General features: G+C 44.6%; 1 protein-coding gene across 7 annotated transcripts in view; it reads right to left on the reverse strand.

Annotated features, from left to right (window-relative positions):
* Positions 1-1,376: 1,376 nt before the first annotated feature.
* The window catches only part of hectd1 (HECT domain containing 1), a 28,179-nt gene continuing 4,525 nt past the window's right edge, over positions 1,377-25,030 (reverse strand). For 2 of the 7 annotated variants that reach the window (XM_014194219.2, XM_014194226.2), the window contains exons 6-41: positions 24,726-24,996; positions 24,295-24,371; positions 23,646-23,744; positions 22,158-22,272; positions 21,162-21,336; positions 19,848-19,986; positions 19,481-19,651; positions 19,069-19,291; positions 18,571-18,834; positions 18,228-18,304; positions 17,707-17,841; positions 17,280-17,426; positions 16,878-16,972; positions 16,681-16,786; positions 16,418-16,552; positions 16,046-16,185; positions 15,613-15,936; positions 15,330-15,496; positions 12,379-12,555; positions 9,477-10,289; positions 8,434-8,655; positions 8,019-8,197; positions 7,583-7,739; positions 7,195-7,417; positions 7,027-7,081; positions 6,532-6,714; positions 5,966-6,182; positions 5,581-5,791; positions 5,183-5,384; positions 4,771-4,908; positions 3,939-4,570; positions 3,608-3,686; positions 3,414-3,507; positions 3,157-3,307; positions 2,711-2,855; positions 1,377-2,434 (exon numbers count right to left, since the gene is read on the reverse strand). In XM_014194219.2, the coding sequence (XP_014049694.1) occupies positions 2,297-2,434; positions 2,711-2,855; positions 3,157-3,307; positions 3,414-3,507; positions 3,608-3,686; positions 3,939-4,570; positions 4,771-4,908; positions 5,183-5,384; positions 5,581-5,791; positions 5,966-6,182; positions 6,532-6,714; positions 7,027-7,081; positions 7,195-7,417; positions 7,583-7,739; positions 8,019-8,197; positions 8,434-8,655; positions 9,477-10,289; positions 12,379-12,555; positions 15,330-15,496; positions 15,613-15,936; positions 16,046-16,185; positions 16,418-16,552; positions 16,681-16,786; positions 16,878-16,972; positions 17,280-17,426; positions 17,707-17,841; positions 18,228-18,304; positions 18,571-18,834; positions 19,069-19,291; positions 19,481-19,651; positions 19,848-19,986; positions 21,162-21,336; positions 22,158-22,272; positions 23,646-23,744; positions 24,295-24,371; positions 24,726-24,996 (6,876 nt within the window). In that variant the 3' untranslated portion in view covers positions 1,377-2,296. The remainder of the gene's footprint in view (positions 2,435-2,710; positions 2,856-3,156; positions 3,308-3,413; positions 3,508-3,607; positions 3,687-3,938; positions 4,571-4,770; positions 4,909-5,182; positions 5,385-5,580; positions 5,792-5,965; positions 6,183-6,531; positions 6,715-7,026; positions 7,082-7,194; positions 7,418-7,582; positions 7,740-8,018; positions 8,198-8,433; positions 8,656-9,476; positions 10,290-12,378; positions 12,556-15,329; positions 15,497-15,612; positions 15,937-16,045; positions 16,186-16,417; positions 16,553-16,680; positions 16,787-16,877; positions 16,973-17,279; positions 17,427-17,706; positions 17,842-18,227; positions 18,305-18,570; positions 18,835-19,068; positions 19,292-19,480; positions 19,652-19,847; positions 19,987-21,161; positions 21,337-22,157; positions 22,273-23,645; positions 23,745-24,294; positions 24,372-24,725; positions 24,997-25,030) is intronic. The other 5 variants (XM_014194240.2, XM_014194233.2, XM_045717590.1 and 2 more) reach the window with 5 other exon arrangements.

Here is a 25,030-nt window from a genome sequence, read left to right on the forward strand (position 1 = left end):
ACCATCCCCATATGATGCATTTTGCACCATACAGGGATGATTTCTGTATTTTAATGCCACATTCAAAACAACTGGGAACTCTGTAAAATACGAGGTCAAATCATGATGTCAGTGCTCTAGAAAGAGGCCAGAGTTCCCGAGTTGGAATTCTGAGTTGGATGACCGTTCAAATAGATTTTTCTCCAGTCGGAACCCCTTTTTGTTTTTGAACGCACTGAAGTCCAAAGTTCCTGGGTTCCCAGTTTTAAACGTGGCACGAAAGTTGCTTATCTTAAACTTGATTGCTGACAAGCAAAACATGTCAACAATAGACTAATGAAATAAATACCAAAATATTGTTTTTGGGTGAAGTTTTCCTTAAAGGATCACAATTTCATCCAGGTCATCACTTCAGTGGTGAAAGTTCAAGGGCGGTGCCCCCTAGAGAATGATGGAGGCCGCTAGTGTCCAACAGGCTGAATAGCATGGGCAGCGCCATTGAGGGCTTCCACCATTTTAATGTAAACTGGGTGAGACATTCAACTTCTTTGGATGATCCCTCCATCTAGCTCTATGGTTTGAACAAACTAAGACTACAGTAGCAACAAAAAGTATAGGAACCCTTTGGAATTACCTGGATTTCTGAATAAAATCTGATCTAAATCACAACAATGGACATAGCGTGCTTAAACTAATAACACACAATTATACATTTGTCTTTATTGAACACACCGTGTAAGCATTCACAGTGTAGGGTGGAAAAAGAATGTGAACCCTTGGATTTAATAACTGGTTGACTCTCCTTTGGCAGCACTAAACTCAACCAAACATTTGAGGTTGCGGATCAGACCACAACGGTCAGGAGGCATTTTGGACCATTCATCTTTACAAAACGGTTTCAGTTCAGCCTTATTCTTGCGATGTCTGGTGTGAACCTCTCTCGAGGTCATGCCACAGCATATCGGGTTGAGCTCAGGACTCTGACTGGGCCACTCCAGAAGGCGGATTTACTTTTGTGTTTTGGGTCGTTGTCCTGTTGCATCACCCAACTTCTGTTGAGCTTCAATTGGCAGACAGATAAAGACATTTTGCAGGAGAATGTTAGGCTAAACTTGAGAATTCATTTTTCAGATATCCAGGTAATTCCAAGGGTTCAAATACTTTCTTGCCACTGTATTAGCCTTTGAAAAAAATGGACACATTGCCATCCAAATGATTTATGGACCTCATACTTGGGTTTATCAATAATAATCCATTGTATAGAATAGTTTATTTTTATTTTTTATACAGCAGCTATAGTAAGATTGAACTGAGGTATTACGTACATCTTCCCTTGGAGCTTTAATGTGCATGGAATGTTATTCAGGTCTTTTTTAACGTAAATAAATAAGACTTCATACTTTGCAAACATTTTAATGATTATTTTTGGAGCATACACATTTGAAAATATCTGTTTACTTCAAACTGCAACTTGAGTTAAATAAATGTTTATAATATACAAAGAAAATACAAGGGAAAGCATAGCTTGCTTTTTTTCCTTTTTAAATGTGCCTTGCACACAGAACCAGTGTTTTTGTCTCTAGCTTTATTATCAAATTACACAAATGCACTCAGGGACTTTGATCCTTATAGCAGGGCAATAAACATCAAAATACACACAGTAACGAAAGCAAAAGGAAAAATAATAAGCATGTGCATCATGATTGTATGATGTTAGATGAAGTAAAAGGAACAAGGTAATCCTAATATTCAAACAACGCAGGCACTAGTAAAACAACCTGGTCAGGAAATGCCCAAACACTCTACAGTTAGCTCTACAGAAGCAGCTGCCCTTCTCCCCTCACATCACGCAGGGGAAGGAAGGAGGTTGACAGCCGGGTGGTGGAGATCTGAAAACCCAAAAATCTACAGAGAACTTGTACACAGATGCTCACAGCCAAAGTATGAGAGAGAGATAGTAAACACTGTAGAACATGAGGAAACTGTCTGCCCCGGCTTCCAGTTGCTCAAGCCCTTAAAGCAGCAGAGTGCCCTGGGGAGGGAGGGAGCTGTGACAAGTAAGCAGGTGGGTCGGAGGAGAGGGAAGGTGGGGGGGGGCACCCCTGGTTTTATCTGTATCAGTAGCTATTGAGTTAACATGGGACTGTTTTCCTAAAGTTTTTCAGGGGGAAAGGGGGAGATGTAAGGTTTTGCGGGGTTGGGAGGAGGGGGAGAGATCTCAGAGAGCACGGCTTGTTTCTTTTTCTGCAACAAAACACAACAGGCTTCACCAGCGGGGGGGGGGTTGGTCAGTCATAATGGGGCAGACGGAGCATGCTCAGTTGAGGTGGAAGCCCTTCTCCATGGTAGCAGCTAGGAGGCGCTCTCTCATGATGTCTTCAGAGGAATACTCTGGCAGCTTCAGGTAGTGCACACAAGTGTTAACAGATGGATAGCTGGAGTCTGTCGCGTCCACCTAGGGGGAACAATTAGGTTAACTGTGTTGCAGTCACAGCCCTGCTCTATAATCCCAGAGGTCTGGAGTGGCAGATACAAGTGGTGGAAGTAGTGTCATTACAATACTATGACTTAAAGCTGAACAGAATACATTTAATTTCAAACATTTCCCAAATTTCTACTGGCAGCATTTCTGAAACATGTCCATATCAACCTCATTAGGATGGCTTACTGTACTGCAAGGTTGACAAAGTTCCCTAAACTCAGCAGTGATTGGCCTCATGGAGAGCCTTACCTTCCGAACGATGGTGAGGCGTGGGTGCAGGTTGGCCAGACCACCAGGGGGCAGAGTGGAGCATCCTGTGGTGAACTGGAGGAAGGCTTTCCTCTCGTCAGATGACATGCCACACAGCACCCGCACAAAACGCAGGAACCCAGGACTGTGGAGAGGACGATAACAGATACAACAGTTAAAAAGGTCTCTCCAGCAAAATATGAAAACAACAAGCTGTTAGATAGTGTCAGTTGATGTACTGGTGCAGCAGTACAAGGTCCCATGTTCCTCTAGGAACTAAGTGACGTTCTGGTCATGTTAGCGACTTCGCCATTTCAGTTCTTGTCATTTGAACCCCTTTTAAAATCACGACCAACACCGTCAATACAAGGAGATCTAAGAAACTTTTTTCAAGCTGGCCAGAGTAAATGATCTAGTCTACAAGCTGTAGTAGAACGCCATCATACCTGTCCCGAGTGTAGCCCAGCTTAGGCTCTGTGTAGTTCATGACATCCTCAGATGTCCAGGAAGGAGACTGGTTTCCACAGAGGATCATCTGCACCTCCTTGTGACTGAAGGAGCTCAGCTTCTCCATGGGGAACACTCGGTTAAAACCCTCTGAGAAAAGAAAAGTTAATTTCATTACATTCAAAATGTAGTGTGCAAACACCATTTTTTTTCTATGTGATTACTAACACTAATCCGTGTGTTTCAATAGGCATACCTCTGAAAGCCTCCATTTGTTTCTGGATGCCAGTGTGCATAGAGAAGTCAAACATGAGCTCCACATACTCCTCAGCATTCTCCATGGTCACCATCTGGAAAGATTAACAGAGAGGGGCACAGGCCAGATTTAGACAACTCATCTGACCAGTAAAACTCAGGGCATAGCCAATAGCGGTGCAGTTCTCTACCTACCTCGTCATTTCCATTGGGCTTCAGGTCCACTGCTGAGAACCCATGCACTTTGGATGAGGGGCAGAACTGGAAATTCAATCTGGGAGAAAAGGGACTCAAAATTAACCATGTTGAGTGACAACGATACAGCGGTCAAGGATCAAATAATGAATCAGCATAATTGGAATCTGAAAAGGTCAGCAAAATTAAAAAATGTACCACAAGTTATTATACGTCACATACAAAACAATGCAATTAGCAAAAATGGCATTCCAATTCAGGATATTATCCACTGAATTCTTCACAAAATTTAAGAAGGTCTCTCAGTAAAAATGGTGGGCGCTGTGCTCACCCCAGGTCCTCTACACTAAGCGGTGGTCCAGAGCCCATGGGGTTCTTCAGCATGAGGTCCTGCAGCCTAGTGTTCTTCTCATCCTCAGACAAACTCTTGTTCCCCAGGATAAGCCTCCTCTTCACCGCCAGCTCCTTCATCTCCTTCAGGAACTTGGCCCGGTGGGGGTTGACCAGTTCAAAGTCCTCCCAGGTCAGGATGCCGTGGTACCAGGCCGGGGGCTTGGGTTTAGGGGGGTCCAGGATGAACTCGGACTTGGAGTCCTCGTCAAAGCTGCCGATGGAATAGGTGTCCTGGCTCTCCTCGGTGGACGCCTCCGACTGGATCTCTGAGAAGTGCCGGTGCTGCTCGGTAGGATCAAGGAGGAGAGGGCCACCGCGGGACGCATAGAGCAGCTTGGACATGTTGCTCTTAATGTCACCCATGCAAAGAAGCTTGAAGAAGGGTCGTGAGATGGGCAGGTCCACCAGGCGGTTGTCCTGGATGCACTTGGCCAGGAAGACACCGAGGAAGAAGAAGAGTTTGCTGAGGCGCTCCAGCTCGTCACTGTCTTGGGGGAATGGGGCCGGGAACAGGCCGCAGGAGCGCTGGACGTAGTATCCTGGAGGTTTCAGACCCCCACCCAGATCCACCTGATAGTACAACACACAGTTAATCCCCAAAAATATTAAAGTGACACTGACATGGTTCATAACATCTAAATATACAGTATGTTGTTTTTCAGGAAAAAAATGAACATGTAATTGCATGGTCATTGTCAACTGTGCATTTTATTAGTCCAAATATTACTGTTCAGGTCTACGATTTCATGTGACAGTAAAGCGGCACTTGCCTGGCGAGACTCATCGTCTGGGAAGTCGTCATCACAGAGCCAGATACCCAGGGAAGTCCTCTGGAACTCAGCTGCCACCAGAGCATAGAACTCCAGGGTGGGACCGAGGCCTGTGCCCTCCTCCCCCTGGAACTCAACCTGGGAAGACAGACATATTGGTCAGTCACTACGAACTTCCATAGCCATGCCATTCAAATAGGGGAAGACATCACAGGTACAGTAAGCTTGTACAGTAAGCTTACAAAATTGATGACTATGAATTGGATGAATGAGGACTTATTTCACGCCACATAGCATTACGTGGACCACTTATTTATGGCAACCAATAATCCCTTCACACAGATCTTCCATTGAGCATGCTATATAGGCCAGGAGACAAATTTATGTGCTTAAATCTGGCGTAGTGTTCTACCTCCAGAACAGACTTCCTGTCAGCATGGATCTGCATGACGCTCTCAGCCCACTCCATCATCTGGTCTCCGCGGGGGACCTTGATCCTCTCGTGTTTGAGACGGCCCACCCTGAACTCCCCAGGGTCGTCCCTGCGCACTGTGGTGGAGGGCCGTGAGCGCTCCATGGTGGCCTCCCGCCGGTTCTGCAGCCACACTATTGCCCTTGAGGACACACAGGCACATACAGGGTCAGTATAGAATAAGGTGAATGAAATGGACAGCACTCAAAGAATTTCTCTTCAATAATAGGCCCTGTAATATGCGAGGGAGCACAATGTTCCTTATTCAATGCAGTACAAGACCATGCACCATCTTCAGGAGAATACAGAGTGTGACAGACATGTCAAGTAGCACTAACCTGGAGGCTCCAAACGCAGTGCAGGTGAAGTACAGCTGCCGGGTCTCAAAGGGGATGAGGAAAGGACACTTGCTGGTAAGCTGCTCACACCACTCTGGGAGGGCCCCGCTGGCCAGGGCCAGAGGCTCCTCTATCTGCTGGAGAATCTTTGTTGTGACCTTCTTGCTGGTGAATTCCTCAGGCGATGCATTGAATTGGAGGTCATCCACATCTAGTCATAACACAGTAGATTAACAACACGTGTCATTAAGAACACAGACGGGGGGGGGGTGTCTGTGGTGGTATGAAGGGGTGTAGCCGTAACTTCCTGGTACGGGTGTGTGTGTGTGTGTGTGTGAATGATGAAGAGGATGTGGAGTGTGTGTTCCGAGATGTTAATCCGTACCTTCCTGGAAAGTGCGTGCGTGGGCGTGGGGGTCTCCCCCGATGATGAATAGGATGCGGAGTAGCTGGAGCACGTCCTCCACTCCACAGGCGCTCTGACTGGAGCCAGCCTTGGCCTGGGCCTGCTCCCTGGCCACACTCAGAATGTCACAGGTCTGCATGACACCCAGAGACCCAGGGCTCAGGCCCCCTGACCTACATCCGTGCTCACAGAAGTCCTGCAAGCAATCATATGGACCGTGGTTTAAAACCGGATGTTTCCTTCAGCTCCCTGACTATACTAACTCTCTGACTAACAGTGAAGACAGTAGCATAAAACTGGACAAGGCTATTTTACTGTACAATTACAGCATTCTCGTATGACAAAATAATGAAACGGAACAGATTCACAACACTGACGTCTATGGAAATCATGGTAATGCATTATTTACAGAACAGCCACAAGCCATTTAGCTAAAGAAAACAGCAACAACTGTCTAACACAAGTGAGTCAAGCAAGAAAGAAAAGGCTATATCAAAAGAGAAAATAGACAGATAGTTAAGCAACATCTTGATGTCGTTCTATACCTTGTATGCAGCTATGAGCTGAGAACAATTTCTGTTTTTCCTAATACTTTTATTAGTGCCGGTTAATTTCCAGTGGCGCAGGAAAGATGAGTCTGCATTCTTCTGCATGTAGGTTATCAAGTCATTCTTTGGTAATTCATCAGTGCCAAGGTATTGCTCCACATGCTCTACAGACCAGCAACCCTACAACAGGAAGAACCAAATGTTGGTCTTTCCTGATTGTAAAGTCTCAAGGCAAATAGACATGCATTACAGTAGATTGGTTTAACCACTAAAGAGGCCGGTGCAGTTACTCTAGTTACATTATGACTAATAGGGTTTTCAGTCACAGTCTCCTTGCGTCTTTAAAAGGTTAGTGAGGTATGGCTCTCTAGCTGGCTAGCTATCCAGGAGGAACATTTAGCTACACATTTGAGAACAGCCACAGAAATTCACAGCCAAGATTTGAATGGGCAGGATAGAAGGAACTGAGGGGATGTGAAACCTGTCAATTACCATCTTTCTACTTTCCTTCTCTTTGTCCGAATCCTTCATTTCTCTGTACATTATCCTGCAACACAAAGTCAAAATATCATTAAGAAAGGAGATCAAAGGGCTATCTTTAGTTTAGGTTTCACCATAGAATCATGAGGAAAAGCTAAAACAACAACCATCCAGACTTACGTATATGTGGGTTCCCAGATCCGGCGGAGTTTATCTGACTTGACGCTCCCGCTGCAGGAGAGCTGCAGGAGCTTCTGGACATAGTAAAAGATAGTACCCTTGTAGTTGGAGAGAGGTAGTTCAACTTCTCGGGTGGTTCCAAGCCCTGCCACTTTGAGGATGAGGGCGAGGTGGGGGGAGGGGGGACACTCGACCTCCTCCTGGACTTCAGAGCGAGGTGTACCTGTAAGGACAAGGAAAGACATGAAGAAAAAGCTCACCACTGTGCTCTAGAGTTCAACCGAAGTATGTGTGAAAGACCTGCCATTTGTCTAGTAATCATGTACAAAACCAAGTCCATCCACAGTTATACATATTGGACTGAATACTGTTGGTGTGGTGTGTGTACCTGGGGGAGGGATCTCCAGGTCAGTGGTCTGCTGGACATTGGTCCGGCCTGGTCTGGGGTCGAACGCCGGGACTAAAGCAGAGAACTGGCGTTTGAGGACAAAGTCATCGTCCCAGGTTCTACGCCGACCCCCTTTGGTTTCATACTCTTCCTCTTCCTGTTAAAACACGACATGAACAACCGCCATCAGCTCTTTGGGAGTGGCAGACAAGGTACTACACCCAACAAACATGCAACACCGATATTAGACATCTACAGGACAAAGAAACATTTATAAAAACAAAACACCAACAAAAATCGCATACATTAACATCACACACACTTCACAATCCACAGACAAACTTAAGGGGGGGGTTCAGGCAACTATTTTTACAAGGGAGTACAAGCATGCAATTGACAAGTACACTATATGAAGAGAAACTGCAACAAATTTTACCCTATTAAAATGAATGTGGAAACCAAGGTTTACCCTGGACCGTACCAAAACTTCCTCATACTCTTGGTCTTCCTGATTGTCATCCTCGTTCTCATCATCATCATCATCTGGCTCAGGCAGATCCTCTTCATCATCTAACTCGGCCAATAGCGTGTTAGCGCGACAGCTGTCCAGGAAGTCTGCAGGGAGAGGACTCAAGTGTGAGGTCTCACTAGAAACAACTCTGATCATCATGCACTTTTCCGAGTCGCTAGCCAAATGTATGAGGAGTCAAGATATGTCAAATGTTAACATGGATGTTCGGTAGTAGAAACACGTTAAATGTTGAAGAAGCTAAGGTGTAGTGAAGGAAGAAAGATGTATAATATGTTTATAACATAGGAATAATAATAATAGTAAGTCTAGTATAGCCTACCATAGAGGGAAAACTCAGCTTCCTGACCAGTGTCGCTCTCACTAGACGTAGAGGTCAGGCTGGTTGTCAGAGTGTTACTGAGCAACTGGCCAACCGACAAACCTGTGGTTGCCGTGGCTACATTATTGCTGCTGGTTACTATGGATGTGGACATTGTAACAGTTGAGGTGGTGCCAGTGGTTGTGAGGTTAGGAAAGCTCTGTGCACCCATGAGAGGAGAAGCTGCAAACAAACAAAAACCAAAAATGCGATTAGTTCCCAAACAGAAAAAGAAGCAGGTATTATTTTTGACCGTTCCAGTTCAAGCAATGCTGGTTGTTGTTCTCCCACTACACATGCTTGTCACATTCAAGCCTCAGTCAGCATCATCTGACCACTGGAAGTCATGTTGAGTAAATAAAATGTCAATATTATACAATGATCCACTGGCCACTATTTCTATAGCTCTATTTAAGGATGACAAAAAAAAAATGAAATAAAATCAATTTTAGTAATGCACTGTCAGCAAAGTCAAAAAGGACGTTAGATTCTCCTTGGTTTAACGAAATAGTCTAATATTAGAGCAAAGACAAACAAAAACACATCAGCACAAAAGCAACAACACCATTCTTATATGTGAAGCCAGTAGTTATTCTTCTTGTCTAGATGAGTGACTGTTTTGTTCCTTCCCTTTGTGTGGTGATCAGACTAGCAATCAAATGATCAATATTGAACACAACGTAAAACATTTTACATATTTTTGCAACGTATGTATTCACAGTACTCGTTCAAACAACATTACGCAATGTAAAATTGACAACTTCTCCAGGTTGTAAACATTTTATTATTGTACTAGCTGAGGCTAAACTCTACTTTCATGTAAAAGTGTGACCAAATCTCAAACCCAAGTTACAAGGCTCCTTCTAAAAGTCATGCCAATCATGTAAAATAGCCGGCTGGACAGTGGTCCCTTTATGTGCACTGAAGGCTGAGGAGAACTGAAGGCTGAGGGCTGTGTATCCCATGCATCCCTGGCCTGCAGACAGTATAGGCTGAATACTCACTTGCAGTGCTCATGACGTTTCGTCCCAGTGTGTTGGTGTTGTTGTCACTGCTGCTGCGACTCAGGTTCATGTTGTTGGTGGCATTGGTGCGGGACATGTTGGGAGCCCTCCTCACAAACGATTCCATGAGGCTGGCCTCCCGTGACGACAGGTTGGGCACGCTGGCGCTGGAGCTCATGGGAGCGCTGGCCGCCAGCAGAGAGCTAACAGACAGACGGGCGCTGGCCGCAGAACATAGAGGCCTCTGGGAAGCCGCCTCCTTACTGGAGGACTCGGACACGGAGCTGACATCAGGCGAGCTGACGCTGACTAGTGCCATGGAGATGGACGTGGCGTCTACAGCCTCTTGCCTGTCCGCGCCCGCTTTCCGCTCGCCGCCCTCAGCAGTTAACGTGCTGGACGCGCATCCAGCCTCAGAGGACAGTACCACGATGGGCTCTTGGCCCTCTGCCCCGATGGTGCCACCACTGACCCCTAGCACCCCCCCCAGCAGGCTCTCGGCCCGGCGCTCTACCTTGGTGGAGCTGAGACTGATATCGCTGCTGCTGGCCACGCTACACACCGAGCTGCTACTGCCCTTCCGGCTTGAAGAGCTGGCCCCTGCAGCCGAGGAGGAGCCGCCCTTGTCCGGACAGTTATTTTTCACCAGGCTGCTCCAGGACTGCGCTGTGCCTGAAACAGTGGATGAGACAGGTTTGGGTGATGGCGCAGACTCAGGGTCGTACCCTGGCGCAAGCTTGAGGTCAAATTTTCCTTCAGCACCCATACGGTAAGAGTTTGAGCCACCAGCATCCCAGGTGACATCAATCCAGCCTGGAAAGGGATATGAATGTTGTGAGACCCAGCAGAGAGCAGACAGCAAGTCAAGACAGCAGCTTGGCTTGACACTGGACCAGATACCTTTGTTTATGACAGGTGGGCTGAATACAGCTTCAGACTAATTCAACAACAACATGCCATTCTATGCACCTATGCTGAAGCTGATAGTATTTTTAGCATATTGTTGAATAGTTAAATAAATGGCAAGTCAAATTGAGACATTCGATGTCTTAATAAAACTGTATGGTCTAGTACTCTGGTCCAGGTGAAGCAATCAGATAGAAATCATGAGTTACAGAAAATGACAAGCAAAGTAGAATTTTGCAAATGCGAAGCTAAAAGCCACCTGAGAAAAAGGAACTGAAGAATATTTTTGTCAATGTAAATGTAATATAGTTGCAATGGAGTGAGTCTATTCAGTGCTTGCAAATTGTGACATCAACATGCACTTAGTTGATTGATGGAGACAATTAGTCAAAAAGTATTTAAACACATGGCTACCCAGAGATCTAACAGATAGCTTGTACAAGTACGAAAACGGTTACATGGTACGTTGGGGGAGAGGGAGGGTTGCACTTGAAAATAGCAAACTAATAACAAAAAGGGTATAATGGTAGTGATAGTTTTGCAAGTTTCGTGAAATACGTAAAATTAATATGAGAGTGGTTTTAAAAAGACGTTCGGCCTACAGAGATAGGTAATATGCGATGCTTTTCAGGCCCTTGTATTTAATAATGTGGCCGGAAGAGCAAGAGGATGAGCCCAATATAATGCAGTCTAGTCACACAGCAGAGCAGTAGCACTGACTTAGATCAACCACTAGACTGCTCTGTAGTTAAAGTGCTCTTGAAGGTTATTATTTATCCTTCATTAACATAAAGAATGGCCTTGTTTGCCGATTGGATTGGAGAGGAGTAAGTAATAGGCCTGTAGCGTGAGGTCAGAAGCAGAAGAGAAAGTAGGAAAGTAACAGCCTTTAGTGGGAAAGCCATGAAGAAGAAGAAAAAAACCACTGTCCCGTTTAGAAGTGTAGTAGCACCGCCCACCTGTACAATGTCTTGTAAAGACCTTGTTTCTGAAGTTACTGATCAGGATTAAGGCACAGATGTTATGTAAGCGCAAACATTATATTAGGACATAAGGAACAACTGCTGGTTGATTTCTTTCAGACCAACTCGACCCTCAGTATTTAACATACAAAAGTGAGACGAGAGCGTTAGTAAAAAGGAGATTTGGGTTAAAAGGGCAATTCCGCCACTTTCAACCTCCTATTCATTATCTCCAGCACCATACCAGTGTCTACATATGTGAAAATGTTACGTTTCTATGATCTGTAGTTAAAAAAGGTCCTACAAAAATGCTTCTGTGACATCAAAGGGTAAGAATAAAAAGTTTTTTAAAAAGACAGTTTATTTCAAAACCTGCAATGAGTTTCAGGCCAGAGGGAATGTTATTGCCCCCACATCACCGCGAATCTCAGTGTTTGAAAATCACTGTTAAAATGTTTACATTTTAATTGGGTAGAACTTTTTTTAAATGTATATATTTTTTTACAACAAAAAGTAGAAATGCGCCGTTTTCACATATGTAGACACTGGTATTGTGGTAGAGATAATGAGAAATGAGGTTGAAAAGTGGTGAATTGCTCTTTAAGATGTACTAAAAGGCTCCTCAAAGCATGTAAATGCACTTGATGTTCACAATTTGTACAAAAAAAATAATATGGTCTACCATATTTGTATCAATGACTCCATTGTTACTAGTTTTTGCACATCCTATGTTCAATAGCCATATTTACGCCGCCCGATTCCTTTGAACAACTATTATAACACTCCCCACATGTGATGATGATGGGGTGACGTATGGGTTTATTCTGGGATAAAGCTCTGTATTGTGTCCTGCTTTAGCAGTTTAAACATGCATCATCATGTCAGTCGACTAAGTCCCTTAAGAATATTTCTTAAACTCTTTTTTTCATAGAAAAACAAAAGCTTTCTATGCAAGCTGCGTGTGTGGGGGTTCAGTTCCACACACAGGGACATTATATTAGATGGTGTGGGCTTAGGCTGTAGTAGAGTTTTACCGTTATGGGCCTCCCCCGTCACCGTACCCTCTCCTGCTGGGTTGCCATCCTGGTCTCTCCACTTCCAGTCGATGCCCCGCACCACGCGCGCCCCTGGCACTATGTACTTCATCACCTGGGAGCGGAACAGACGCCTCTGCCTGCGTAGATTGGCCTCTGCCTCCTTCACTGCTTTACCTGTGGAGGGGAGAAGGAGACGGGTCAGATTGCTTGGAGTCATTCAAATAAAATGAATAATTATTCATAAACATACTACCTACACTGAACAAAAATATAAAAACCCAACATGTAAAGTGTTGGTCCCATGTTCCATGAGCTGAAATAAAAAGATCCCAGAAATGTTTCTTACGCACAAAAAGCTTGTTTCTCTCAAATGTTGTGCACAAATGTGTTCACATCCCTGTTAGTCAGTTTGCCAAGATAATCCATCTACCTGACAGGTGTGGCATGTCAAGAAGCTGATTAAAACAGCATGATCATTACACAGGTCCACCTTGTGCTGGGGACAATAAAAGGCAACAAATTTGCAGTTGTCACACAATGCCACAGATTATTCACGTTGAGGAAGCGTGCAATTGGCATGCTGACTGCAGGAAAGTCCATCAGAGCTGTTGCCAGAGAATTCAATGTTAATTTCCCTACCATAAGCTGCCTCCAACATAATTTTAGAGAATTTAGCAGTACATCCAACAGGCCACACAACCGCAGACCACATGTATGGCGGTGTGTGGATGAATGGTTTGCTGATGTCAACATTCTGAACAGAGTACCCCATGGTGGCGCTAGGGTTATGGTATGGGCATGCATAAGCTACGGACATTTTATCAATAGCAATTTCAATGCACCGTGACGAGATCCTGAGGCCCATTGTCATGCCATTCCTCTGCTGCCATCACCTCATGTTTCAACATTATAATGCACAACCCCATGTCGTAAGGATCTGTACACAATTCCTGGAATCTGAAAATATCCCAGTTATTCCATGGCCTACATAGTGACCAGACATGTCACCACCCATTGAGCATGTTTGGAATGCTCTGGATTGACGTGTACGACAGCATGTTCCAGTTCCCGCCAATATCCAGAAACTTTGCACAGAGTGGGACAACATTCCACAATCTGATCAACTCTATACAAAGGACATGTGTCGCGCAACATGAGGCAAATGGTGTTCACACCAGAAACACCAGACTGTTTTTCTGATCCAGGACCCCTACCTTTATTTTTTTTTAAGATATCTGTGACCAACAGATTCATATCTGTATTCCCAGTCATGTGAAATACATAGATTGGGGCCTATTGAATTTATATCAATTGACTGATATCCTTTTACGTACTCTAACTCAGTGAAATCTTTGAAATTGTTGCATTTATAGTTTTTGTTCAGTATACAACCAGTGTCGGCCTCAGCAAAAAGAGTGCTCCTCGCATACACAGTGCCTTCAGAAAGTACTCACACTCCTTGACTTTTTCCAAATTTGATTGTTACAGCCTGAATTTAAAATGGATTAGATGTAAATGTTCTGTCACTGGCCTACACACAATACTTTGTCAAAGTGGAATTATGATCTTCATTTTTTTACTAATTAATAAAAAAGCTGAAATGTCTTGAGTCAAAAAGTATTCAACCCCTTTTTTATAGCAAGCCTCAATACGTTTAGGAGTAAAAGTGTTTAACAAATCACATAAGTGATTTTTGAGCAACTACCTCATCTCTTTACCCCACAATTACAGATAATTGTAAGGTCCCTCACTAGAGCAGTGAATTCAGATTCAACCAAAGGCCACAGAGTACCACAGCATGTGTCATAAAACCCATACAACCTAGCAGTCAAACAGGAAAATGGTTCCAATCATTTTCCCACCATTTATTTTTCCCATGGGAGGATTTTAGAAACACTAAAATAAGGGCCGTTTCATGTAGACTTACCCTGGCGTGACCTTTTGATAACCGTGTAAATCTATTTAGGACAAGGTGACTTATCAATATAAAAAGGGGCTATTGAGTGACGCAGCAGTCTAAGACATTGCATCTCAGTGCAAGAGGCATCACTACTACAGTACCTGGTTCAAATCCAGGCTGCATCACATCTGGCCGTGATTGGGAGTCCCATTGGCCGGCGCACAATTTGCCCAGCGTCGTCCGGGTTTTGCCGGGGTAGGCCGTCATTGTAAATAAGAATCTATTCTTAACTGACTTCCCTAGTTAAATAAAAGGTTAAATAAAAAATAAATATATTATTTGCCTATATTTACCCCACAAAAATTCTGTGAACTGTCTTGTGCAAGTTTTAAATTGACAATACCTGTTAGCAACAGAGTCAGCAATAGATGTGCTGGAGCTTGCAGGGATTTGTAGTTTGCATGATGTTTAATCTGATGCTAATTAACAATTTAGAATCTGAGTAAATAGAGCCAAATATATTGATAAAAGTCACCTTGTCCGAGAGATTTTCATGGTTATCAAAACGTCACGCCAGGGTAAGCCTACACGAAACACAGCCCTTATTTTAAGAGTTTCTAAAATCCCCTATGGTGAAAATTGGATAATTAATTGGAAGCCTTTCCCTGTTTGATTGGTAAAAATAATAAAAGCAGACATTGAATATCCCTTTGAAAATGGCAAAGTTATTGATTACACTTAAGATTGTATATCAATAAACCCAGTCACTACAAAGATACAGGCGTCCCTTCTAACTCAGTTGCCGGAGAGGAAGGAAACCGCTCAGGGATTTCAGGCCAATGGTGACTTTAAAAGGGTTACTGAGTTTAATGGCTGTGATACGAGAAAAGTGAGGATGGATCAACAACATTGATAAAATCATTAAGTGTTTTGACTGTTCCTTGACAGCACTGGTGAGAGCTTAGACCCCCAAAGAGCTAGCAGAAGTAGCAAGGACAAACTCTCTAGATGGAAGAAACCTTGAGAGGACCCAGGTGCAGACTCTTACCTAGCTGGTCCTCACACACGCCGCTGATGGTGCCGTAGATCTCCAGGCCTGACAGAGACAGGTAGTGGGTCTGCCCACTGGCATTCTTCCCCATCTGCTTGATGCGGATGTGTCTCCAGCCCTGCTTCTCCTCTTTCGAAGGGTCCAGAGGCCAGGTGGCTGTGGACCTTCGACAGGACACAAACTTACAGTCAGAATCAGACCTACAGGTTTAGGGTCCTGAGTTTTTCCTGATGAGTCTCCTGCCCTATGGGCCATTCTGTCTGGGACAAGGGTTACTTACCCTGGCTCGTTGAGGCTGCAGTCATCCACGTGGGTGTACAGACTCATCCAGATCTGGCCGTCTTTGGACACCTGGAACACCCAGTTCCTGAGGGCGGAGCGGCCGTAGCCACGGGCATGGCGCAGGGTGTAGGCCGAGGGGATGACCCACAGGCCCAGGTCGATGGCGAACCACGCGTTCTTATCGTCGTTGGTGTGGCAGTTGAGGGCAGAGCTGTCACGACTCAGGATGTCCTCCAGTCGGCCGTAGGGCAGGTTACGACCCTCAGAGGAGGTCACTACCACCAGGCCGTAGGCTGCTGGGTTCACCCACTCATAGGCCGTCCTGGAGACACAAAGGAAACACTAGATTAATACAAGGTTGTTTTCCTTACATTGGATCATTAAGCTCATTATCAGGTGTTCGTACATAAAGACGATGGGAGGAGACTTACTTTGCATTGGTGCCAATCCAGTAAACTATTCCGTTCTCGTCAAAGTCATGCTGGTGTCTGAATGTGAAGGTCTGTCCCTCTCTCAGTTTCCTGACGAAGATGAAGGAGGATCTGTCAAAGTCGTACCACTGCTTGGCCACCTGGAGAGAGACGAGATTACTCTGAGACCACGTGCATGTTTGAGATTGACTACATTGCAGTCGGAATGCACAGAATCACTGATCTTCAAATCACCTTGAATACTAAATAACTTCTATTATGTGATCAAGACTAGCAATTCTGCGCCTCGACTTGCTCAAACTGATCCCCTCAAACACACCGAATGGCAGATAATGAGAGGATGAAACAGGGTTGAAGTGAAGGGGGTGGTACCATCTTGAGGAGGTACTGCTCCAGAGACTCCACGGTGGCCAGGGGCTCCATCTTCAACATGCGCCCTGTGCGGTCAATCAGCGCCGTCTCCCCAGGGGCACGTTCCAGACGGAAACGCAACCTCCTCGTCAGGATCTAACACACGCACACAAAGAATGACGAATCCGGTTTTACTGACCCTAAGCAACAAACAGGTAGCTGTAACAAACAACTGGCCACCACCACTAACACTACTGTGAGGTGCGGCTGGAGGAGAGACTCACCTGCAGGTTATAGGTGGAGCCTGGGGTGTCATACAGATGCAGAGGTAGCCGCTCAATGGACTCCAGGACTGCTAGTAGTTTGCGGATTAAGGCAACTGCGGGTCGGCTGAATAAGTGGGACAAACCAGGAGATGAGCCACTAACACATTTTTTTGTTATCCAAATAATTTATATTAAAGTCCAAATTATTAGATTACCTTTCATCATCTTCGTTTTCACTGAATGCAGTTTTAAATACATTTATCCTTTCCATTAATGGTTTACAATCATGTTTCATGTCAAGTTCCACACTCTGAAAAAGAAAAACAGGAATTGAGCAGGAGTTGGACTAACGATGCAAAATATTCAGATTCAGAAAGTTTTATTGTCCCAACATTGAGGAAGTTGGATGCCCAGGCAGTGTTGAGGCTAAGGCTAAGGCTAAGAAAAGGCTAAGGCTAAGAAAGGAAGAGAAATCTGCAGACCAAATGGAATACTATATAGTGCACTACTGTTGCCCAAAGCACCCTGGTGAAAAGTAGTGTACTACATTGGAAAAAGGGTACCATTTAGAACACATCCAAAATGCCTCAACCATCCATCGATCCCAACCTACTTACATTATTAAGGACTGTAAAAAGTGCTTGAACGAGGCCACTGCTGCACATTTCATAGGGGGAGATGGTGTTTTCATCCTTGAGAACCACAATCAAGTTTTCCAGAGCCGTTTTCATCAGGTCTCTCCATGTGTTCTCTCCCTCGATACACTGAAACAGACAAAGCAGTACATTTAACTTCCACTGTTTCATCAAACCTGTCACCTATAGCTTCAGACAGAACAACCAAGAGAACAAAAACTCTGCCATGTCAGAGTAAGTCAAAGAAAAATCTACTCAATCTTATTATTGTAGTGATTTCACTGTAAAATAGTACTGAGTGGTGTTGTGCGAGTGTTCCAAGGCAATTCCCCCACCCCCGTCTGTTGGTATGCATAACGTTATCGGATTGTGATATGAGGTTAGAGTTGATGTGCTTCTGTGTTAGTACCTGTCTGTTGGTATGCAGCTCCCAAGCAGACTCCAGCTGGGTGGCGATGTTTCTCAGGGTGACCACCACCCCCCTGGGCATGCTCTCCACCGCCTTGAAGTGGTCTTCATACAGATCTCTGGCCACAGTCTTTACCTACATTTAGATTTTACAATTTAGACATTTAGCAGACGCTCTTATCCAGAGACACGTACAAATCCAGTGCATTCAACTAAGGTAGGCAAAACAACCACATAGCAAAACATAGGAACAGACAGGGAGGAGATCTAGTCTCACTGGGCAAAGGAAAGACTGGGGGGTAACTACAGAATCATAGAACCTAAAAGAATGATATGACGGCTTAACAACTAGATGGATAATATGTCATGCATTCTAAAGCAAAAAGACAATCTGTGTCCCTGTCAAAAGAGACAAAGTTATCTTCTAAATTCAGGGAGAAGGAAGCTGGCTTTAGAGAAACAAAAATACTGGGAAACACTGAACAGCAGACTGACGTCACTGCTAGAAAACAAAACATCCACCTTTTGTTTTGTTTTCTCCAATTTGGATTTGAGCTTCCTTCCTCTCTTTCCAGTCCAGCCAGTAACAAACTCTGACCCTGTACAATGCAAAACAAACAGAAAAGGAACTATTAGAAAGACAATCTCCATAGAATGCAAACCAGACTAGGAACTGGTGCACTTGATGGCTTTCCCCGGGCCATCACCACCTCCCCTCATTCTAGCAGAGGATATCCTTACTATCGATTTACACTTTCCTTATTTAGAAATATGCATTTCTAAACGATTTAGGAACACTTAATTACAGAATGAAATACAACATGAATTCTATGACCTATATGCACTGAAGTCCAAACCAACTGACCTAGTGACGTTTCAGCGGTGAAGGAATGCTTGGTGCCCCTGTTGGACTCGAACACGAAGCCGGGCAGGTCCTCCTTGAGGATGGTGGCCTGCTGTCCGTCAGAGTTGTGGATGGCGATCTCTCCCTCCTTCAGGCAGGTCAGGGACCAGTTCCCCACCGTCAGCTTGGTGGGACCCAGGGCAGACAGGATGGGCTGGCTGGCTGTCACAGGCTTCACCTGGCTCCGGGCACGCTGCAGCTTCTCCAGAAACTCACTACGACTCTCTGGGTGGGAAAACAAGGATATGATGATGTCGTCGTTAGCACATTAGACGAATTGGAACATGTCGATGTTGGTTGCGAAATCACCAGTGTAATGTTATTGATTCATTTATAACTGCATGTACATAAGTGGAGGGAGCTCATACTGGCCTTATGTCCCAAAGGAGATGTAGAGGAATAAGTATCTAGTTGGGGGAAGTTCAAGTCATAACAGTCCAGGTATGTAGCTAGGTCTACCTGAGCTGTCGGAGCCTCCCTCGGGGCTGCCGCTGGAGTACATGGTGGCCAGCTTGCCGTCCAGGATGAAGCGGAACCATCCATTGGAGCCGTTGGAGAGCTCCAGGGCTGCAGCGTCGCTCCAGATGTACAGGCAGTCCCTCCCCCTGATGACGGACCAGTCACGCCAGTGGTAAGGCTTCCCCTGCTGCACCTCTTTGGCTTCCTCCTGGGGCTCGTCCTCCTGGCAGGACAAAGAGAGAAATACATTTACATTTTAGTCATGAAGCAAACATTTATCCAGAGATAATAGACTTGAATGACACATTTATATAATAATACAGTTGTAGAGTGCTTTTCATTAACATACAGACATCACAAAGCTCCATCAGTGCATCTTTGGTCTGACTGCAATGTGGTGTTCTTATTTCACCTTCTCTGGTTTGGACTCCTCCTCGTTCTCGTCGTCTGAGGTGGGTCCAGCCAGAGTGGACACCTTGTTGATGACGCCCAGCCTGGCCAGCTGGTCCAGGAAGACGTCTCCTCCCTTGTCCACCAGGTCTCTGATGATCTGTAGGGCCAGCAGGTGGCCGTCATCATCATCCTGTGGAGGAAGAGAGTTAACTTAGCCTCCAGACACAAGCACTGTGGATGAAACCTGGTGCAACTAGAGAGCTTAACAGGCATCAGGTCAGTGGTGGACGGCGTTGTTAACAGTGGTGGATCTCACACACACACCTCCTAATCCAGCACAGTGGAACACACACACACAAAGGGATGGATGTCGTGTATTGCCTTACCTCCTGATCCAGCACGGTGGCAGTGATCTCCACTAGCACGGTGGGCAGGTTGTGACCGGCGTCAGAGTCACACACCTCCTTCAGCAGCACCTCACAGCTGTAGTGGATCATCTTCCTGATCAGAGCCAGGCTAGCTTTCCTGGGGGGGGGGACATGTGTTAATGGCGTTGCGTTGGGGTCACTTAGAAATGTCCTTGTTTTGTCCATTAAAATAACAACAAATTGATCAGAAATACAGTGTAGACATTGTTGATGTTGTAAATGACTATTGTAGCTGGAAATTGATTTTTTATGTAATATCTACATAGGTGTACAGAGGCCCATTAGCAGCAACCATCACTCCTGTGTTCCAATGGCACGTAGTGTTAGCTAATAAAAGTTTATCATTTGAAAAAGGCTAATTGCTCATTGGAAAACCCTTTTGCAATTATGTTAGCATAGCAAAAAACTTGTGCTGATTTAAGAAGCATCAAAACTGACCTTCTTTAGACTAGATGAGTATCTGGAGCATCAGCATTTGTGAGTTCAATTACAGGCTCAAAATGGCCAGAAACAAATAACTTTCTTCTGAAACTCGTCAGTCTATTCTTGTTCTGAGAAATGAAGGCTATTCCATGCGAGAAATTGCCAAGAAACTGAAGATCTCGTATAACGCTGTGCAACGCTACTCCCTTCACAGAACAGAGCAAACTGGCTGTAACCGCAATGGAAAGAGGTGGGAGGCCCCGGTGCACAACTGAGCAAGAGGACAAGTACATTACTGTCTAGTTTGAGAAACAGTCCTCAACTGGCAGCTTCATTAAATAGTACCCTCAAAACACCAGTCTCAACGTCAACAGTGAAGGAAGTAGTAAAATTAAAATGATAAACCTGGATAGCTAACACAACGTGCCATTGGAACACAGGAGTGATGGTCGCTGAACACATATGTAGATATTCCATAAAAATAAAATCTGCCATTTCCAGCTACAATAGTAATTTACAAAATTAACAATGTTTACACCGTATTTCTGATCAATTTTATGTTATTTTAAATGGACAAAAATGTTGCTTTTCTTTCAAAAACAAGGAAATTCCTAAGTGACCCCAAACTTTTGAACGGTAGTGTATATCTATGAGCTTAGACAACTCATACAGTAACAAGAGCATTTTGTCTTGTGTGGGTGGGAGGGATAAGTATCAAATGTGTTTGAGTCAATCATCCTAGTCATTGGTAACATTCTAATGATTTTATGTTGCAAAGAACACACTGGTAACGTTACAGTACATTTATATGGACCTTGGGTCGATCGGTCAAATGATTCTCAAAGTCACCTAATAGAAGGTAGCATGGTTTGCTGAAAGGTTTGTGCAAATACTGGTAGCAGTCTCTTCAAGTAGATTGGGGCCATCTCCGGGTCTCCTTTGGGTTCGCTGCCCTCCTCCTCCTCCTTGTTCGCATCTTTCTTCTTCTTGTCCTCTCCTTTGTTAACGGGGCACATCCAGTCTCCTACAGAACAGAACACAACAGGTTGTCACTTAACCACTGTCCTTGTTTTCAGATAAAGAACATGATATGGGTCACTCATAACCAAGTTTTTTTTACTGGCAGTCGGTTAACCCAGCTGCTATGTCCGTTTGTTGCGGTGGTGGAAAAAGTACCCAAATGTCATACTTGAGTAAAAGTAAAGATAACTTAGAAAAGGACTCAAGCAAAAGTAACCCAGTAAAATACTAGTTGAGTAAAAGTATTGGGTTTTAAATATACTTAAGTATCAAAAGTAACACTAAAAGTATAAATCATTTCATATTCCTTATATTAAGCAAACCAGATGGCACCATTTTCTTTTTTTTATAATTATTATTTACAGATAGCCAGGGGCAACACTTAGACATCATCTACAAATGAAGCATTTGTGTTTAGTGAGTCACTAGATCAGAGGCAGTAGGGATGACTAGGGATTTTTTCTTGATAAGTGTGTTAATTGGACCCTTGTCCTGCTACGCATTCAAAATGTAACGAGCACTTTTGAGGGTCACGGAAAATGTATGGAGCAAAAAGTACATTATTTTATTTAGGAATGTAGTGAAGTAAAAGTTGTCAAAAATATAAATACCAAAAAAAAAAAATTCTTAAGTAGTACTTTGAAGTATTTATACTTCAGTACTTTATACCACTGGTTTGTTGTTTGCTCGTTGTTGTTTCTATGTGTATATGTAACTTTGAAATCATTTCCTCCTCAAGGACAATAATAAACGTCAACCAATCAACTCCCAAATCAAATCAAAAATCATTGGAAGGTGTGATTATGTTCATATATTATAACTCACCAGGAGACTGGAGGATGGCTACAACCTCACTGTGGCCACGCTCTCTGGCTTTATCCAGGGGAGTTTTCCCATCTTCATCTCGGAGGTCAGGGTTGGCTCCATGTCGCAGTAGAGTCTAGAGACACAGACAACGATGCTGAATAAGGCAACATGCATAGGGTCTAACTACATTATTTACACAAAAGTATGTGGACACCCGTTCAAATTTGTGGATTCGGCTATTTCAGCCACACCCGTTGAGTACACAGCCATGCAATCTCCATAGACAAATATTGACAGTAGAATGGCCTTACTGAAGAGCTCAGTGACTTTAAACGTGACACCGTCATAAGATGCCACCTTCCCAACAAGTCAGTTCGTCAAATTTCCGGTCAACTGTAAGTGCCGTTATTGTGAAGTGGAAACGTCTCGGAGCAACAACGGCTCAGCCGTGAAGTGGTAGGCCACACAAGCTCACAGAACGGGACCACCGAGTGCTAAAGTTTTTTTTTGTCTGTCCTCAGTTGCAACACTCACTACCGAGTTCCAAGCTGCCTCTGGAAGCAACGTCAACACAAGAACTGTTCGTCGGGAGCTTCATGAAATTGGTTTCCATGGCCGAGCAGCCACACACAAGCCTAAGATCACCATGCGCAATGCCAAGCGTCGGCAGGAGTGGTGTAAAGATCGCCGCCACTGGACTCGGGAGCAGTGGAAATGCGTTCTCTGGAGTGATGAATCACGCTTCACCATCTGGCAATCCGACGGACTGGGTTTGGCAGATGCCAGGAGAACACTACCTGCCCCAATGCATAGTGCAAACTGTAAAGTTTGGTGGAGGAGGGTTAATGGTCTGGGGTTGTTTTTCATGGTTCGGTCTAAACCTCTTCGTTCCAGTGAAGGGAAATCTTAACGCTACAGCATACAATGACATTCTAGATGATTCTGTGCTTCCAATTTTGTGGCAACAGTTTGGGAAAGGCCCTTTCCTGTTTCAGCATGACAATGCCCCTGTGCCAAAGCGAGGTCATTACAGAAATGGTTTGTCGAGATCGGTGTGAAAGAACTTGGTCTACACAGAGCCCTGACCTCAACCCCATCGAACACCTTTGGGATGAATTGAACTGTGAGCCAGGCCTAAATGCACAACATCAGTGCCTGACCTCAATAATCCTTCCCGCAGCAATGTTCCAACATCTAGTGGAAAGCCTTCCCATAAGAGTGGAGGCTGTTATAGCAGCAAAGGGGGACCAACTCCCTAATAATGTCCATGATTTGGAATGAGATGCTTGATGAGCAGGTCTCCACATACTTTTGGTCATGTAGTGTATTTCCAAACAACATATAGAGAAGGATTGAGTGCGCACGCGCCGTGCTTTATTTACATTCATTGAAATCAACATAAACCAGCGCCCAACATTCCGGCTCCTGGGCCTTTGTCAAGGGATGTTGGTCAAAAACAGAGCATCAGAAGATATTTCCTATGAGGGTTAAAGAGAGCATAGCTACCTTTGCTACTTGAGGCCGCCCAAAACAGGCAGCGTAATGAAGGGAGGAGGACCTCTGACCTCTGTTGACATCAGCACCTCTCTCACACAGGAACTCAACCTGGGCCACCAACCACAACAAACAGGGGTTATTCAACATGGTCCAGGCAAAGGAACACTTTTAAAAACGTTTTGAAACAGCAAACAAAAATGTATGTTTCATATTAAAACTAGTCCACGCAGTCTTTCCTAGTCTGTTTTCTTCTGTTTGGAGCCTAATGAATACAAGGGGTTTTGTAAGACAACGTGATAGACCTGTGTTGTGGTCTGGTTTCGAGGTGACAAACAAGCAATTATTAAACCAAACCCTAGTAATCAGGCTGCATTAGGCCAGATTATGCATACACAGCATTCATTCATGTTTATGCTGCTGTATGTTGCTATGGACACCTATTGTCAGAGCCTTGAGCACTTCCTGGTTGTGAACAGCTTTGTTCTTGCAGCTCAACAGGGAGGAGATACTGTCCTTAATTTCCTGGGCACAATGCGCTATTCTGTTCTGTTCAAATGCATAATGGCCACCATAATGTACAGGGTAAACTATTACAATTACCCTGTAAAGAGATTGAGGGATACAGACTCAAGTCTAAAAATAATAGCTAACATCTTACCATTTCCTGTGTGCCAAACGCAGAGGCCCAGTTCAAAAGAGTCTGCCCAACGTCATCCATGAAATTCACTTCAAAAGCTGCAACACAGGAATCATTTCGAGGAATTGACAAAGCGTGCACGCCATCATAAACATGATACATCTACCATTATGCAAACAAAAGTCTGAAATTAATTAGGAAAAAGGGCACCATTCCACCTGACTGGACAAGCTTCCTCTGCCACAACCTCCTGTAGCCTCCAGACAGAAACACCACATGGTGTTAATAACAAAGGTATCTTTTGGTTATCACTACGGCAACATCCTCCAGGAACAATAAACAACCTGATATTTACATTTAGTTATTAAGAAGAGGAGGAGGAATAAAACATAGGATGTCAGCTTCCCCTATTCCCTTTATAGTGCATAACCTTTGACCCAATATCCACCCACCCCCGGTGTCGATTGCGTCGATGAGCGCATCTGTGTCTTTGCTGCGGATACAGTCGATGAGCTGTCGGTGAGAGCGCTCCCCGGAGCTGTCCAGCCGTCGCAGGCCCGGGATGCGTCCTGTGGTGCCAGCGGTGGATTTGGGCAGAGCCTTGCGGCCCTCAAACAGCAGCACCAGCAGCAGGTCCACGAGACGCATTGTGTCCAGAACACAGCGTTCATCCCCCTGCAGGGCACTCTCCATTGAGTCAGGCAGCGCAGAGCGCAGAAGATCCTACACACACACAGGCGCACACACACACAGGGAG

Source organism: Salmo salar, chromosome ssa01 (assembly GCF_905237065.1).
Source record: "Salmo salar chromosome ssa01, Ssal_v3.1, whole genome shotgun sequence".
Classification (NCBI taxonomy): Eukaryota; Metazoa; Chordata; class Actinopteri; order Salmoniformes; family Salmonidae; genus Salmo; species Salmo salar.